Source organism: Astyanax mexicanus, chromosome 7 (assembly GCF_023375975.1).
Source record: "Astyanax mexicanus isolate ESR-SI-001 chromosome 7, AstMex3_surface, whole genome shotgun sequence".
In the NCBI taxonomy this organism is placed as follows: domain Eukaryota; kingdom Metazoa; phylum Chordata; class Actinopteri; order Characiformes; family Acestrorhamphidae; genus Astyanax; species Astyanax mexicanus.
This window is the reverse complement of record NC_064414.1, coordinates 31535593-31554155: the sequence shown is the minus strand read 5'-3', so window position 1 is coordinate 31554155 and position 18563 is coordinate 31535593. Positions and strand designations below refer to the sequence as shown.

Below are 18563 nucleotides of genomic sequence, written 5' to 3'. Positions count from 1 at the left end.
GCCATCAAACAAAGTGGAACTGCTTGAATTTTTGCCCCAGGAGTGGCATAAAGTTATCCAAAAGCAGTGTGTAAGACTGGTGAAGGAGAACATGCCAATATGCATGAAAACTGTGTTTAAAAACAAGGGTTATTCCACCAAATATTGATTTCTGAAATCTAAAAAAATATATAATATGAACTTGTTTTCTTTGCATTATTTGAGATCTAAAAGCTCTGCATCTTTTTTTGTTATTTCAGCCATTTCTCATTTTGTGTTATTTGGTCTGTGGTCTGCTATTTTTTATTTTTGTTTTGTTTTTTATCTAGCATTTCCTAGTATTTTCTCAGACATCTGACATAGGCTAATGATCAAAACATCTATAACAAAAAAAGAAGTCTTTTACATGCTACATGGTATGAGAAAGGAACTTGTAATCGTGCCTCCTGCGCTAAATGTAGATGTCTCTTGTCTGTCTACATGGACAATTTCAGCCAGAAGTCGCTGGTCACGATCATTACACTGCCACGTAAGGTAACAAAAATAATAAATTATTCATATTTTTACTATCACATAAAAGCTGTGATAGTAAGATAGCTGTGATTTTTTCTGAGAATGGCAACTTTACAGAAAATGTCATTTTAAAGCATGTGGTTCATTTATTATTATTATTATTATTTTTTATTTTTTTACAACACAAAACACTTTTAGTGTCGGAGTTATCTCAAATTTATCTTGCGTCCCACAACAGCTCTATTACAAGTACACACATCATACACATCACATTATACAAACAACACACATTTAATTACATTACAACAAACACACCAACCCAAATCATATTCTTCTTATAACCTCACACACAAATAAAACATCCAGGGGCTCCAAGTGTTCCAGCGAACTAAGGCGCTGCCACTACGATCAGGAGATCACTGGTTTGAATCCCGGTCATGCAGCTCGCCATCAGCTGCCAGAGCCCCGAAAAAGCACAATTAGTCTTGCTCTCTCTGGGTGGGTAGATGGCGTACTCTCTTCTCACATCACTCCAAAGGATGATGTCAATCAGCACAAGTTCCTGAACATGTTCGACCTTATGTTTGAAACTCTAAATCGTCTATTTGAAAGTTTAAAAAATTAAATAAATACAATTCTTTGAACAATTCTTTGTGTGTTGGATTTTGCCAATATGTTGCTCGCTAGTTTTTCCATTTCATTCCTATAAGGTGCCCTAAAGCGATCCTCTAAGGACTGGCCTACAACCCTTTTTGAAGGTTGATTTGTAAACATTTATAGTGGCTTGCAAAGTTTTCGTACCCTGTGAACTTTTTCACATTTTGCTACATGTGTGAGACAATGTAAGTAGCACATAATGTGAAGTGAAACAAAAATGATTTCACTTGGTTTTCAAAATTTTCATAAAAAAAAAAAAATCTGAAAAGTGTGATGTGCAAAAGTATGCAATACTTATAATATGCAATAGTGCCACCTTTCGTTGCAATTACTGCTACAGGTCTTTTGGGGTAAGTTTGTGGTTGTAGGGTAACAAAATGTGAAAAAAAAAAAAGTTAATGGGAGTGTGAATACTATTGCAAGCCACTGTATAAAGGTGCCATGTAGGTGTGTATACTGACCTATTTAGATGCTTCAGTAGATTAACCATTATTAAGAAACTGTGTAACCTTGTCCATTTGAATTATTAATATATTTTAAATTCTCTTAGTACTTTTTTCGCACTACTGCTTGTGTAGCCACATGAATCTGCCCTGCCAGTCTTTAACATGGACCTAACATGGATGAAAACTCAAAGTCAGAGCCACTGGAGCTTAAACTCCAGCAACATGTACCAAACAAAAAGTTCAGCACCCATCATTTATTAAAATAATCTTTGAAGGGTGTTCATATGTGACTCATCTGAAAGCACCACCTACCTGTATCACAGTCTCTCCAGGCAGCATATTGGTGAAGACCTCCACATTGTAGGAAACCTGAGAGAAGGTGGGCGCGTTGTCGTTAGCGTCGATAACCACAATGGTAACAGTCACCGGCGTGCTCTGCTGTACGCCATCAGCGGCCACCATCTGCAGAAGCAGCAGGAAACGGTAAGTGAATCAACTGCCTTACAGACTCCAAAGAGATTACACTGAACTTGACTCATGTACTTGGAAAGTGAACGCTGCACTAATACTTAACATCTGTTTCAGGCTTTCGCACGAAACCCATACATGCAGGAAAATGACTAGAGAGCTAACAGGAAGCAATTGAAGCAGAGAAATCTCAGCGATTATGTGTAGCAGAGAATAAAATGGTTCATAGCAACTGGAGGATACAAAAATTGCACGATACAAAAATATATAATCGCGCTCCGCCGCCGATTGATGCATTACCAAATTGCCTCACTTTAGCTTGTACAAGAATGTGCTGGACCATCATCTTCCAATCCTGCTTGTTTTTCTGCTACACCTCAATCAGAGGCAATTCACAGGAGTGGAGCTGAAGATTCTAAAGCTATGTTAGCACAGCAGGTAAAAGTGGACTAAATATAGAAGCAGATGCTCTTTGTGCTTGGATTGGGGGTCAGTCCTTCATTACCTTCTCTTTCTAAACCTAAAAAAAAAAAGATATATTTTATTTCTCACCCTACTGGCTAGGTAATTATTATAAACCATTTCCAATAATTTTTTTAAATAGCACAGTTTATAGAATATGTAAGAGCTTAGACTTTTCACTTATTTCTGACCTATTGGCATAAGTGGCAAAGTGTCATAATGATTAATAATGTGTATTATAGGTGTGTCTATGGTAAAATTACATTTGGGTAGGTATCAGCTGATATACAGGGGTTGGGCAATAAAACCAAAACACCTGGTTCAGACAGCTTTCTCCACAGTTAATCCTGTTGAATGTAGTTCCTCCTTCTTGGTGGTATGCTGACATTACCCTGGATACCGTGGCTTTTGATATATCACAAACTTGCTGTCTTGGTCACAGATGCGCCAGCAAGACGTGCACCGACAATTTGTCCTCTTTTGAACTCTGGTATGTCACCCATAATGTTGTGTGCATTGCAATATTTTGAGCAAAACTGTGCTCTTACCCTGCTAATTGAACCTTCACACTCTGCTCTTACTGGTGCAATAATGTGCAATTAATTAAGATTGACCACCAGGCTGGTCCAATTTAGCCATGAAACCTCCCACACTAAAATGACAGGTGTTTCAGTTTCATTGTCCAACCCCTGTATATCCAACATTTGTCTGAAGAGTTCAGGCTCCTAAACTTACGAGCACAAGCAAAAAAATGAAAGCATCACAGAAGCTATCACTGAGAGCTTATCACTGAGAATATGTTCCCGCTCACTGTAAATAGCTAAGGGCATGTTAATAGGTTGAACACACTTTTTTAGTGTGCATCCAGAGGTGTCTTCCCAAATATCTCCCCAAAGTGTCGCATCGCTGCTAATTAGATATGTATCATATTTCAATACCACATATAAAAGTGGCACAAATCAGAACTGCAAATCTCACATTCATTTTTTTTCTTACATTGGACACACTGATCAGATTTGGGCCATTTCAACCTGTTGTGTAAAAGCATCAGAAGCAGAAGTGTCAGGGATGTTCCTAAGCATGTTCCTCAGAGATTCCCAGCTGTAAGAGTGGATCACAGCTCAAAAGCTTTGCATGCAGAAATATGCCAGTGAGCTCTGGTTAGAGGAGACAGCTCCAGTGTAGCATGAGCCCTACAGCAGCTCAGTATGGTGCATGCGGCCAGCTGGCTTTTCTTCAGCGCTGCGCCGCGGAGCTCTCTGTGCGAGCCGGATGCGTGTTACGAGTGTGTTATGAATACACACATCTATGCTGCGTGATCTTTTGACCCCTGAGATAATGAGGTTTCTGTGCGAGTGATTTTCATTCTTTGAGAAAAAAATCGCTAACTAACACCGACTCGGACTGACCTCGGAGGCTGCGGCTTTACTCCCGCTGCACTGTTCCTATAGCAAGGTGGAGGCTGCGGAGCTGAGGAACTAATGTGTGGCTGAATAGCTGGAGAGGAGCAGTTCTGTTTCATAATGGGCTCCTGCTGAGCGCTTGAGACAGATGTCTGCTCTAAAGCTTTGAAAGTTAGATTCTGCTTTGAACTTTGAATATGACCTGCATAAGGTATCATTTCCCACTATAAGAGCTTCCCAGCTGCGCTCCTTTAACCAGAACTGTCAGAGACATCAGTGAGGAGCTCAACACGTACAACTGTACACTTATAAGTCAATGACAGCGGGAGGAAGCCTTCCGCACGGTGGGTGGCCCGAAATCACTGTATATCCCACTTTAAGCTTTAACCTGTTGGGAATTCGTGCTTTTGATTGCTGCACTATTCAGATACAGTACGCAAAAAATGGATTAACATTTGCACTGACACTACAAAGGAACTTGTATCATGTCCCATGACTTTTGCCATGATCCCATAGGAGCAAAAAAATGATGCACTGACCTGCAAAAAAAAAAAAAAGTGCAGTATGTGTAGCCTCCTGCATTAAAAATGTGATTCTTGACAGAGCTGCTTATCTGTTCACAAAAACAATTCTAGCCAAACACCACCGGTCATGATAATTACCACCCACTGCACTGTGTGGTTCCGCATTGTGTGGTAATACCGTCTATGATGTATTTCGGGTCCACATATGACGCTGTGGATCGAGGAATATAAACTTTTAAATGGAATTAAAATAAGAAAAAAAATTAAGAGAGAACTTTAAAATTATGAGTTTCTTTGATTTTACCAAATTGAAAACCTCTGGAATGTAATCAAGAGAAAGACCGACGATAAAAAGCCATTAAACCAAGCTGAACTTAAAATATAAAGTTATCCAAAAGCAGTGTGTAAGACTGAAGGAGGAGAACATGCCAAGATGCATGATAACTGTGATTAAAAACAGGGTTAATCCACCAAATTTTGATTTTTGATTGAACTTTTAAAACTTTATGAATATGAACTTTTCCTTTGTATTATTTGAGGTCTGAAAGTTCTGCATCTTTTTTTGTCATTTCAGCCATTTTTTCATTTTCTGCAAATAAATGCTCTCAATTACAATATTTTTATTTGGAATTTAGGAGAAATGTTGTCTGTAGTTTATAGAAAAATATATAATTTGTTTATTTTGCTCAAACATATACCTATACATAGCAAAATCACAGAAACTAATTCAGAAACTGAAAATGTGGGATAAAGATCACAGACATACTGTATTCTTTTATATTTCATTTCTATTTTTTCCCATTTTCTCCCCATTTACAAGACCAATTATCCAACCCACTCATTAGGATCACTAGTGATGCCCCAACACCTCTCGGAGGAAATCGCAGCGACTCAGTTCCGATAGATCAGCTCACAGATGCCTCGTGCTGATTGACATCACCCTTTGGAGTGATGTGGGGAGAGAGTGCCATCTACCCACCCAGAGAGAGCAAGGCCAATTGTGCTCTCTCAGGGCTCTGGTAGCTGATGGCAAGCTACATAAACAGGATTCAAACCAGCAAGTTCCTGATCATGGTGGCAGCGCTTTAGACCACTGGACCGCTCGGAGCCCACGTATATACTGTAACACGGACCACTGAATATTGGACCACTTTGATCAGCAGTGTGAACGTAAACTAAATGAGAGTAAAAACAGATTGCAGATAACACACAACCAAAAAAAGAGAGAGTTTATGCCCATAAGTTCTTCGCTAAATTGCCTTCATCATTTGTATGTGGCAATTCTCTCCTTAAGTGGTCAGAGGAAGGAAGGAGAAAAGGTAGAAAGGAAAGGAAAATGGAAAAAGAATGAAGAAGGAAAGAAATGAGGCAAACAAAACAAAGCCAAGCAAACAGATTCTAAACAAGCTCTCCTGTACTGCTGGAGGCAACGCTGGCTGGTATTGACATGTCTCTGCAGGAGAAGAGAAAGAAGCTCCCAGTGGAACTGAGAAAAGAGGATTCAGGATAGGGAACGCACTTTCTACACGCCGCAGATCAAGACGGGTGGGCCATTATTCCTCTTGTTTTCCAAACAGAGAATATTTACTGTACACTGAGGTGTTTCAGAAGAGGGCTGACTTCATGGGCTTCCTGGGTTTCTGGGAAAACTAACTGGGAGTCTAACAGAAGAAAGGCAGAAGAAAGGGCTAATGGTCTGAACGAGCAGGTCTTAACAGCGGGTATGAGGGGAAAAAATAATACAGCGTTTTCAGTTACTCAACAGTTTTAACACAAGTATCATTCAAACAGAAAAGGGGCTCATTACGGGTGCACCATTTCCTTCCACTATGATTAGAGATAATTGTTCTTCTCCACTCTGAAACACAATCATTTCAATTACAGCTGATTTGCGGTCGTTGTTTGTTTTTTAAATATATAATTCTTTTTTTTTTCGGAGGGCTTTATAATTTTTTAGATTTAAAAATAATTTGTTTATAAATTAAATCACAGCCTAGCACAATAATACCTCTCTGTTTAGTGTCGATAAGCTGCCCATCATTAAGCTCATCAAAGACACTAATGCTCATGATTACAGGACAAACGCCCAACATCAATAAATTATTATATAAAAAATGTCCTGGAAAGTCCAGCTTTCACACATACATATTCCGGTACCACCTTAAAATAAGACTACCTTTATAAAGGGTTTATAAATGGTTTACAATTAGTTTATTAATGGTTACTAATTAAGTTATAAATGCCTTCAAAATCATTAATAATCAGTTATAACACATACATAGAAATGTATGTAGACCTGTTGTTTGCCAAATACTGAACCCACAGCCATCTATAACGTTGTCCTTTCTATGCATGTGTTGTAACTGCATATTGATGATTTTAAGGCATTAACAACCTAATTAGTAACCATTAATAAACTAATTGTAAACATTTATAAACTCTTTAGTAGTCTTATTTTAAAGTGGTACCCATATTCCTAACAATTCAGAGCATTCATAGCGATATACAGCTCTGGAAAAAAAAATAAGAGACCACTTACAAATGATGAGTTTCTTTGATTTTACCAAATTAAAAAAATCTAGTATATAATCAAGAGGAAGATGATTGATCACAATGATCACAAGACATCAAACCAAGCTGAACTGCTTGTATTTTTGCAGCAGGAGTGGCATAAAAAGTTATCCAAAAGCAGTGTGTAAGACTGGTGGAGGAGAACATGCCAAGATGCATGAAAACTCTGAATAAAACCAGGTTTATACTACCAAATATTGATTTCTGGACTCTTAAAACATGTTTTATGAATTTGAACTTGTTTTCTTTACATTATTTGAGGTCTGAAAGCTCTGCATCTTTTTTTGTTGTTTCAGTCATTTCTCTTTTTTTTTTTGCAAATAAATGCTCTATATGACAACATTTTTATTTAGAATTTGGGAGAAATGTTGTCGGTAGTTTATAAAATAAAACAACGATGTAAATTTTACTCAAACATATACCTATAAATAGCAAAATCAGAGAAACTGATTCAGAAACTGAAGTGGTCTCTTAATTCTCTTTTTTCAGAGCTGTAGATCACGAACTTTTTTCCTCCTTCAGACAGTAAGATCCAGGTCCTGTGCTTCTCCCCCTGCTCTGGCTGTCCGTTTCGACGATCCGAGCCGAGCGATGTTACAGCGGAGATCAGAGGGGCTTGAAGCTAAAGCCCAGCTCGCTAGATGAGATCAGCCGAGAGCCCTCTTAAGCAGCCAGCCGTGCAATGAGCACCAGCAGGGACACCCACCGTCTCATTCCTTCCTAAATCACTTGTTTTGTTCTTTCAGGCGAATGATCTCATGCTGCTGCGCGATGTTAGGTGCTGAAATATTGATACAGTAACACCCCAGCGCTCCCCGTAGAGGGAAGATTAGTACAAAAACAGTTATTGGTCGCCATTCCAGAAACAAATAAGAAGAAATCTCACAGGAGAGCGTGACATTCATACAATGCAGCACGTCCTAGTGTGCCTTATCCTCACTAAATGGCTCACTGGTTCGTACTGTAAAAAGAAGAGATTGAGACAATACACAATAGAACTGGGGTTATAGGGGTGGGAGAGATGAAAGCAGTATGAAAGCGAATACTGCAGTGCAGTGGTGAAACTGTAAAATGGTAAAATTAACTAGGGGTGTAATAAAACACTGTTATATGTCAAAGTATTGTGATATTTTGTTTTGTTTTGCATTACAGTACCAAGTTTCTAAAAACCTTTACCAATTTAGATTTTTTTTTGTTTACATATACTGATTAATGGCAGACAGTGGTTTATTATATAGTGTTGTGTTTAAATCCCTTCATCCAGATATCAGTTTTGTACTCTCTTGTCTTCGGATTCCACTGTTATTCTTGTAGCAATTTTTCTTTTACTTTATATTTTTCACACTATGAGACTAAAAGCGCTTAAAATCCTTTCATTTTTTCCAAAAATCATCAGTAAGCCTTATAATCGAATACCAGTACGAATTGTACCAGTCAGGTTGTACTGAGCAGTAAAGCCATTTCAGTGAAGTACAGCATAATACAGGAGATTCAGTTTAGTTCTCCAGCAGCATTAGCACCATTTATGCCCTCTAAGTTAGCTTATGCTGCTGCACCCAGCCTTAGTGGAAATCTGGAACTCTAAGCTTTCTGTAAATAAATAAACAGAAGCGCTTTAATCACACAAATAAACAGTTTTCAGGAGATAAATCTGTGTAGATTAACATCCAGCACTTGTTTGACTTTTAAAGAAAAAGTTTTTTTTTTTTTTTAAGAATTACAGTTTTGTTTATTTTTTTTTTTTAGCTTTACAGGTCTCTTCTTCTGAATTAGAAGGAAAACATGGCGACACCCCTATCCCTTACTAGTGTCGCATAATGTGCCTTATAATCCAGTGCGCCTTATGTATAAAAAAAGTAATAAAAAAATAATCATTCACTGATAGTGTGCCTTATAATGCGGCGCACCTTATAATGTTTAATTGTTTAAATACGATAGTGTGTTTTTATACAGTTTTCTTAAAATTTTATATGAACAATGACAATAAATTGTGATATATTAAATTGTATAATAATTGTATAATAAAAAAATAAAAAAATAATACAAATTTAACTGTGAAAATGTACATCTACATTTTTTTTTAAATTGCTTTCCGTGCCCTGAGAGAGTGACGTAATCAAGTACGCAGCTGTTCAGATTATATAATACAAGTCCCACGTAGAATAAAAGTCCTTCCATCCTCGGGAGTACGCACTCGCGAGCTGAACTTACCAAGTCCGTTCTTGCCAGCTTTATACAGCCTATGCCATGACATCATCTTATGATCATTATATTATATACTTTCACAAGTGAGTGTGTGTGTGATTGTACCGTGAAGGTGTAGCTGGATTTGATCTCTCGGTCCACAGGCTTCAGCAGGGTGAGGTAACGCGTGATTCCAGAGGGAGTGATGGAGAAGATGGAGGTAAAGTCTCTCATTGTAATCTTCACTTGTGGGTCTTTACTCTTTAAAGAAGAAAAAGAAGACCTGAAGTACATTTAATGTTACAGTAATGTTCCACACAGTTTACTAAATCACAAAAAAAGCTCTTTACATATTCAGAGATACACATACAGAGCACACCCACACACCCATGCACACACAGCTGAGAAAACAATGCAGCTACAGCACACAATAGGAAACACTTCGGGTTCTCCGGGTTTTGATTACTCTCACCCACTTCTGTGAATGACTCAAGAGCAAACAGATTTCAGAAGTAAGGGAACAATGAATAGAAAGATGTAGGATGCGTCCCAATTGTGAATTATACACTAAAGCCATAAGCTGTAAGCTATACGCTATATGCAGTATACTGAGCTTAACAGTGTGGATTTGGCAGATCAGTACACAAAATATTGACACACTAACCCATTTCAGCTTACCCATGATCGTGGTTTAAATGTTTTTATTTACTAAAAGTCAATTACACAAACATTTGGATATATAGTGTTGGTTTCTTGGACAGGATTATCCTACTAAGACCCTAAATTTTGCCTGATGTCCATTTTTTATTTTTTAGCTATTTGGGATTAGTAGCACCTAACAAGTAAAAAAAAAACAATGTCTTCTTATGGGGACAGTAGTTTTTTTTAACATTTAAAAATGATCCTTGCCATTTGGCATCAGAAGGACCCAATAAGTCTAAAAACAAATAACTTAAGCTTTCTACAGTAAAAACTTTTTTTTTTTTTTTTTAAATATGTTATTTATTTTTATTTTTTTACCTGGCCCATGTTTCTGTCTGGACTGGCTGTAGAAACTTGTATCTGGGATTCCCTCACACTTGTTTTCATTCAACTGAGTGTAATAATGTCATGTGACCACTAGATGTTACAGGCAGTATCTCCAAACGAGGTCAAAGGGTGTTTAAAAACGACTATCAGACCACAAAATCCAATTATTCATGTCGCCTTGCCATGAACATGCTGCCCAGTGTTCAACCACACTCACAAGATATTACCTCACAACTTAAACAGGTGTGGCCATTTCAAAGGAGTCTCCTGAGGTAACACATTGTGGTTAATTAAAATACTACAATTCCATTCAGATTCTAAATATTACTCTAAGGAATAAATCATTCAGACTCTACACTCTGTCTTGTTTTAAGCAGAATCAATTCTTGTATTTCCAAAGAATCAGAATGAAAAGCAGCTTTATTTAAAGGTGAAAACTGTGATTCTGCTCCCTGGGAAACATACGCCTGATCTATGTGACTAAGCCATCTGAGTGGTCTCTCAGTAAGGAGCCGGAAAAGAGACACAAAAGCAATATAGAGGGATTAAACCAGTCTCTGCAGAGAAGCCATTACTGAGCACTGTATTAGTCTCACCTCAAACCAAACAAACCAAACGATAGAGAGAGAGATAGCACAGAGGAGACAGAGAGAGACAGAGAGAGAAAAGAACGAGAAAGTTATAGTGAAAGGAGACATAAAAGACAGTAGACAAGACAAGACAAGAGAAAAAAAAACAAGATAGAGAAGTCTTTCCCTCCAAACATTTCACGTAGTTAAGTATTCACAACTACAACATTTTGGCAGTAGGAAAGTGGAATATGTTGTGTTTCCATTTAGAACAGTTGTGCAATCTTTAAATAAAATAAAATATCAATCTATCTATCTATCTATCTATCTATCTATCTATCTAAATATTGTAATATTTTATGTTTTGGCCCATTAGGGTTGCTGATTGTTGCAAAAGGAAAATTCACATTGTTCGCATTTCTCATTAAATATCTACTTAAGGCAGATTATATCTGTCCAGGATCATTTATTTTAATTGAATATATAGAGCGCATTATTAGTATCAAGATCCATGTTGGATCATTGGTTTCTTTTACAATCTGGTGAAAAGCTCAATTAGGGGTGTTCCATATCATATCGTAATGCAAATTATGTTTAATACTCATTTTGTTCAAATCCTGTTCATGTAGCTTGCCATAAGTTACTGGAGCCCTGAGAGAGCACAATTAATCTTGCTCTCTCTGGGTGGGTAGATGGCGCTCTCTCCCCACATCACTCCAAAGGGTGATGTCGATCAGCATGAGGCATCTGTGAGCTGATGTGTCAAAACCGAGTCGCTGCGCTTTCCTCTGAGTGCGCTGTGATGCTACTCGGTAATGCTGCATCAGTTTGAAAAAAGGTGGTGGCTGACTTCACATGTATCGGAGGAGGCATGTGCTGGTCTTTACCCACCTAGTGTTGGGAGGTCACATTAGTAGCGATAGGGGGAGTCCTATTGAGTGGGTTTGGTAATTGGCCATGTAAATTTGGGAGGAAATTAGAAAAAGGAAATAGAGAAATAAATTGATTGGAGTAGTAGGTTTTTAAAATATATATATTTTTTTAATTCAATGTTTTGTCATATCGTCAAGAATAATATAGTTATCGCAAAAATACCCTGACATATTGTAATATTATTTTAGGACCATATCACCCACCTTTAACGCAGGCTACTGTAGTTAGGAGTGGCATTGAAACAAGCAGAACAGAGAGATTTAACTTGAGATGCTTCTTCTTGTGATGAATCTTCTTTAGCGTCATCACAGTCTATTGTTTTGACAGGTTATAGCTGTCAGACAGGCAGGCTGTCTCCCCCCAAAAAGTCCACTATATTTGGGAGTTCAAACATATCAGACAGTTTTGGTGAAGCAGAGTCTCTATTTTTTCATACACACTTTGGATTCTGTATTATAGATTGTCTATAGCAGACTTTGGAATGTGTTGAAATGATCAGACCATTGATAAGACATCATCTATTGGAAAATTATAGAAAATTAATAAACCATATTTTCAGCTTGCTTAAATCTTTTTGTGATATTTGGTGGCTTTTTTTGGACACATTCTATTCTTTTTTCTGCATAGTTATAAAACTGGATAAAATTTGATTGATGGAAAGCCAACTAGCGAAATAAGATAAAAAGAGGGAGAGATTGAATGAGAGCAGGATATGTAGAGATAGAGAAAAAAAGAAAAACTAGACGGAATTATCAAGAAAAAAAGCAAAAAGAGAGACAAAGAGAGAAAAGAAACATTGGGAGAGTGAAACTGGGAGAGAAAGAAAGATAGACAGAACAGAAAGTGACAGAGGTCAGGGATTAAACGTTAAAAGAGAATAAGAAAATGATGGCTATATAAAAAGAAAAGTAAGTCAAACACAGCACACAGCACACAGTACTTCAGTACATCAGTGCGGTACCTACAGGTTGAGCCCCGGGCAGAAGCTGAAATAAACGTATTTAGACATGTAGCATCACTGATTTTTACAATGAAGACATACAGTGAATAACTGCTGTACTAGAAGAGCTTTACCTCTATAACTCCAAAAAGTAACAATGCAACAAAACACAGACTGTGAGTCTGATAATACATCTGTACAGCTACATGCCCACCTCCTCAATGTCGTTGTCGAGGGCGATGATGGCCAGCGGGGCGGTGAGGTTGGTACTGGCCGAGATGGTAGCGCCCACACCGGCTGACTCACTGATGAAGCCCTGGTAGGACGACTGCTGGAAGTACGGGGCCTGGTTGTTTTCATCCAAAATGTCTATCCGCAGGTCAGCAAATGCAGGCAGAGGGTGGCCATTATCCTGCTCAGCCTGTTCACAAACACACCCCCACAAACAAACAGACGTGTCAGAGTAAATGCACTGTGACAGTGGTGTTAGGGAAACTGGCCATCTCCATATGAAACTGCCAGCTCACCACCGGCCCAGCAGGACGGCAGTTCAGCACCGCGGACAGCGGCTCTCTGAGCCTGCCTGAGGAGCTGCTTTCCCATTCAGCTTTATTTATACGTAGCTCATCCTCGCGGTCAGCACACGCTCAATCTGTAACATTAAATTAATCATTCAGTCCATCCAATTCAATTCAATTTCCTCAAATTTTCACTGGCTGTTACTGTTTTTGTTCCACTTTCAAATCAAACGCGTGGCAAATATTTAATGGAAAAGCAAAATGTCCTCATTTATTTGGAGTAATAGAGTTTAATGTTCGGCACAGACGAGATTCAAAACATCCTGTTTACTCCAGAGTCCATTCCTTTTTATCAGGAGTCCTGAAATAAACAGACTCTGGTCCTGATCTGGAACAAATTAATAAATTAATGTATCTTGATGGATCTAGAGAAATACATAATAGTGATTTTTTTTTTTTTTTGCATGGCTAACACTATGCCCTATTAGTATCACTGTAAGCTGATTGGCAGCACCGGCTAAAAGCGCTGTACTTTGTAAAGCTAGTGGAGAACAGAGGTGGGCTATTCGACAAAATTCGAACAGGTTTTCAATGTATTTTTAACTACACTACAAGTCTATTGCACACTGGAACTCTCCTTTAAACCATTTTTTACACAACTTATCCCTTAGAAACCTCCCTAGCGACAGATTTTCCCTCCAAATTCGCAACTTGTGTTCTCATCTCAATTACTCAGGAATCTCTTCAAACATAAACATAATCCATATATGGTTAGAAAGGGCGGAACTTACTCTTTCTAAAAATAGCAATGACATCCCAGTGAGGTAAAGCTTCTACAAGAAACACATTTAAGAAAAACATCTAAAAAAGTGAGATCTTTCCTGATGGCTTTGGAGGGACTGAAATAAGGAGGAAGCTTGTCAGTTTTTGCCTATTACAGGCCTAGCATGTAATTGCGTTGAACAGGAAGAACACTGAGGGACCCAAGATAAAACAATGGATTAAACAAATGTACAGCAACCTGGCATTGGATAAACTGAAAGGGAAGCTTGAGGACTTTGAAGACATGTGGTTACCCTTCTTGCAATTTGTAAAAAAAAAATAAGTCCTCCTGATGCTCTCCATGTATTTTGTTAAAGTAATAACTAATAAGCCAAGTAATGAACTCAATATCATCAATATTCTTATGCCTTCAACCCATTTACACTCTAGTATAACCGTTTTTGAAAAGAGATCTTAGGCGTGAATATATTTAAAGTCTATACATTCAAAAATAAGTAAAAAAAAAAAAAGGTTATATTTTTGAGCAGCCGTATGATTTCTGGAGTAAAAGAGCTCATGGTATGTGTCTGTCTGATATAATTACTGTGTTATAAGACCTGAAAGAGGAACTGATAAAACTAGGAAAAAACACACCAAAACAGCCCAGGGTTCAAAGGGTTAATCATGCTACTGAATTTACCGAGCCTGGTGACATATCTACAGTTTTAGAAATGGAAACACAGCATCACTACTGTCAAATTAGAAGGTAGCTAGATTACTTTTTATATATGCTGAAAAATGGATTAAATCTCATAACTTACACTCACTGTTGGGAAATTGTTATGAGAATTGTTATGTTATGAGACCACATAACATCACGCTATACAAGAGTGTTTCAGCCCGATGGTTCATTGCATGAGATATTCTATACAGTACCAGTCATTCAATGTTTTTTTTATTTTTTTCCTACATTGTAAAATAATACTACAGAAATCCAGACTATGGAGGAACACATAAGTAAGGAATTGCATAATATAATCTTTTACATTACATATAAAATAATATTTTATTTTTTTATAGTCATATATTCTGTAGTCTACTATCTCTGCTGCAAATACTTCCCAAGATCTCTGGAATCCAGGTAATCAGTACAGCCATTAGGAGCGGCAGAGCAACTGCCAGTGTCTGAGCTTTGGACACACTTCTGAATAAAGCTGTAGGTTTCAACAACCTGCACTGAAGCTCTCATAGACTCTTACTTCTACTGTCATCAACAACGAAATGACTGGTACTGTTGATCAACAGATGAGATGACCGCATGTCTCTTCACTGACGGCTGTAGAAATATATTCTTTTTTTTTTTTTTTCGGACTATAAGGCGCACCGGGTTATAAGGGCGCAATAAGTTTCACTAGTAAGGATGTCTACATCGAAGTGAGCAAGGGTGGTGCATAGGGGTGTGCTATATCGTATCGTGATCATGATAATATCGCCAACATTTTTGAATTTCGTGAACGATATTATACCCTGAAATATCGCGTTATCACATCAGGGTACTACTTTTTTGCTGTTTTTTTTTTTTTAGCAAAAGAAAAGTTCACACTGTTCTCATTTCCCATTATATACTGTATCTACTAGAGACAGATTATATTTGTCCAGTATTATTTTTTTTTACTTTAATCCTGGATATATGGAGATATTTGGAGTGCATTATTATTAGTATCATGACATTCTGGATCATTGACTTCTGTTACAAGTCTGATAAAATTCTTGTATTTTTTAATATCTCAGTTAGGGGTGTGCCATATCATATAGTATGCAATAATAAAATGTAATTTTCATTTTGTTTTTTTTTTGTTTTTTTTGCAGTAGTGTTTTCTTTTTTTTTTTTTTTTTTTTTCAACTCAGTGTTTTGTCATATCGCCATAAGTATCATTATCGCAAAAATACTGTGAAATATCGTGGCATTATTTTATGGCCATATCGCCCATAACGCTTGGTGCAGCAGCATTAGGGGGCATTATTGCCATACGATAGTGCTAAACTGAAGAACCCTGGTAAAGTGTTCAGGTAAGCCAGGGCGCTATCAGCTAGCAGTTCGTCCCACGTAGCTTGTTTTAACGTGGCAAACACGCAGACTACAGTCCAATGTACTCGCCTCTGAACGTGAAAGAGCTAGCGCTGCGGTTGGCAGCTAATGCTAATGCTGCTGCACCCAGCCTTAGTGCTGGAGAAACTTCACTGAAAACTCACCTTTATAACGCTGTACTTCAGCGGTGTGTCATTACTGTTCCTTAAGACCTGACTGGCAGAATTTATACATGAGGCGCACCAGATTGTACTGCGATTTTTTTTGTGCGAAAAATACAGTACAATCATTTCAGCTGAAGATTGAGATCGACCTCACAAATACGACAAAATCATATAGTAAAAGTGTTTGGCTAGTTACATAAAAATCGTAATCTCTACAACTAATGCAAAAATAATCTTGGGAGATTATAGAGCAATTGATTTTATTTTGTCGTGAGTGATTGGATCACAGATAGCCAGGGCTATGGGCTCTTATGCATTTTAACATGCATTATGTTCTGGTCACTCAGTCCACATCTGGAGATGGTTGGGGACAAACATAACCACACTGCATTTTGCTTCAATAACATCAAAGGAGGTTATTCACTGGTACATCAATGTTATGTAACAGCAAAGACAAAAGCAGATGCTTTCCTCCTTTTCATCAGGGGTCCTCAACCAACAGAGTCCGGTCCTGGTCCAGACCTTGTGACATATCCACAGTTTTATTTAGCATTGGAAACACAGCATCACTACTGTATAGTTCAAAGGTAGCTAGATTACTTTTTATTCATGGTGAAATATGAATTTAATCTCATAACTAACATTCAGAGCACCTCCCTCTCACGACCATTCATTTATTCACCTTTAAATATCTTTTATTAAATGCTTAGGACCCTATTTTATCGTTCTATAGGGGAGCCGTCAACTGCGCACCACGCAGCTTGATTTAGGGCATATTAGTGTGTCTTTGCTGTCATAACAATGGGAAAAGTATGCCTTGCGCATCACATCGCATGTACTTATTATTTTAATTAATCATGGATTTGTTTTGAGTGTAATGTGAAATAAACCAATCAGCATTCAGTCACTTATCATTCCCATTCAGAGGCGTGTGCACTCTGACTTTGACGGATTGCTATTTTAACGGTGCAGGAACCTGACCTGTGTGTTCTCGCAGTGAAGGTGCCCGAGCAGGTCGTTTACAGGAACAGCAATGTCATAGTATTTTGTATTCTCTTTACTGCAGGTGTAAAAATTGGGTTTGTGCACTGCTGCTCATCCTTCTGTGTATGTAGTGAGTGGGCATGTATGATCGTTGAGCGTGTGCGGCATTGCCAAGATAACAATGAGCGTCTGATAATTGACTGTTGTCTGGGTTCATTTAAGTCACTGGCACACCTGTGTTTTCTGTTTCCAAAATAGCAATATGCCAGAAATTTACCTGAACACACACACCTCACTTCCACACCACCACGCCAATAAACGTAGATATATTCCTAAACTCTGTCACTATATAAACGATGCAGGCGCAAGGCATCACATAAAGTCAGAAAACCCTGTACAGGAACAGGACAAGACAGAGTTGGCAAGACATTCTGTCAGACAACAAAGCCACTGGCTCAGTAAAGTAAGCAAAAACTGTGTTGTTGCAGATATTTTTTTTTTTTTTTTTTTTTTTGCAGAAACAGTCTGGAAACCCCAACACAAGGCAGATGTCCCGCCAGGTTTAAAAGTCAGGGGTAAATAACTGTGTGCCTTGCTGACCAATGATAATCCGATCACTCAAGATATTAATAAACAGTGTTTTTTTTTTCTTCCTGTTTTCCCAGCCAGGCACTGTGTTTAGATAGATACTATATGCTTTAAAATAGGGCTAGAAAATATGTCTAAAACACTGGAATATCTGAATATTCTTTAAAAAATGCCAATTAATAAGAAATGATGAAGATTTGTTTTTACAACTATTATTCATTTTTTTAAATCTCCACTGATCATACAGTAGCACGTTAGTTGTATAATTACATAGTAGTCCTGTATCTGTTTTTCTGCATATTTAAATAAATAATCCTCCTTTTACCCTGTTCTTTAATGGTCAGGACCCAACAGGACCACCACAGAGCAGCAATCCTTATTTGTGTGGTGGGCCATTATCATCACTGCAGTGACACTGACTTAAGGGAGGCTGGTGTGTTCGTAGTGTTTAATTTAAAATAGTTTAGAATTCACTGATATAATTCAATGTGTTTAGTTTAGAATTCACTGATATAATTCAATGGTGGACTCATGAACATTAACATTAGCCAATGTGAGAGAGGCCTTCAGTTGCTTAGAAGCTACCATGGGGTCCTTTGAGACCTCGCAGACTATTACACACCTTGCTCTTGGAGTGATCTTTGTAGGTCAACCACTCTTGAGGAGGGTATAGCAACGGCCTTGAATCTCCTTTTGTACACTGTTATCTGTCTGACTGTGGATTGGTGGAGTTCAAACTCTTTAGAAATGTTTTTTTTTTTAATCTTTTTTTTAACCTGA

The 18563-nt window shown here is 37.9% G+C and overlaps 1 protein-coding gene across 3 annotated transcripts in view; it reads right to left on the bottom strand.

The window, feature by feature from the left end:
* pcdh15a (protocadherin-related 15a) overlaps nt 1-18563 on the bottom strand; it is a 512848-nt gene that overhangs the window by 184892 nt on the left and 309393 nt on the right. For all 3 annotated transcript variants that reach the window (XM_049481098.1, XM_049481100.1, XM_049481099.1), the window contains 3 exons: nt 12893-13099; nt 9334-9468; nt 1908-2057 (listed from right to left, as the gene is read on the bottom strand). In XM_049481098.1, coding sequence (XP_049337055.1) covers nt 1908-2057; nt 9334-9468; nt 12893-13099 — 492 coding nt within the window. The remainder of the gene's footprint in view (nt 1-1907; nt 2058-9333; nt 9469-12892; nt 13100-18563) is intronic.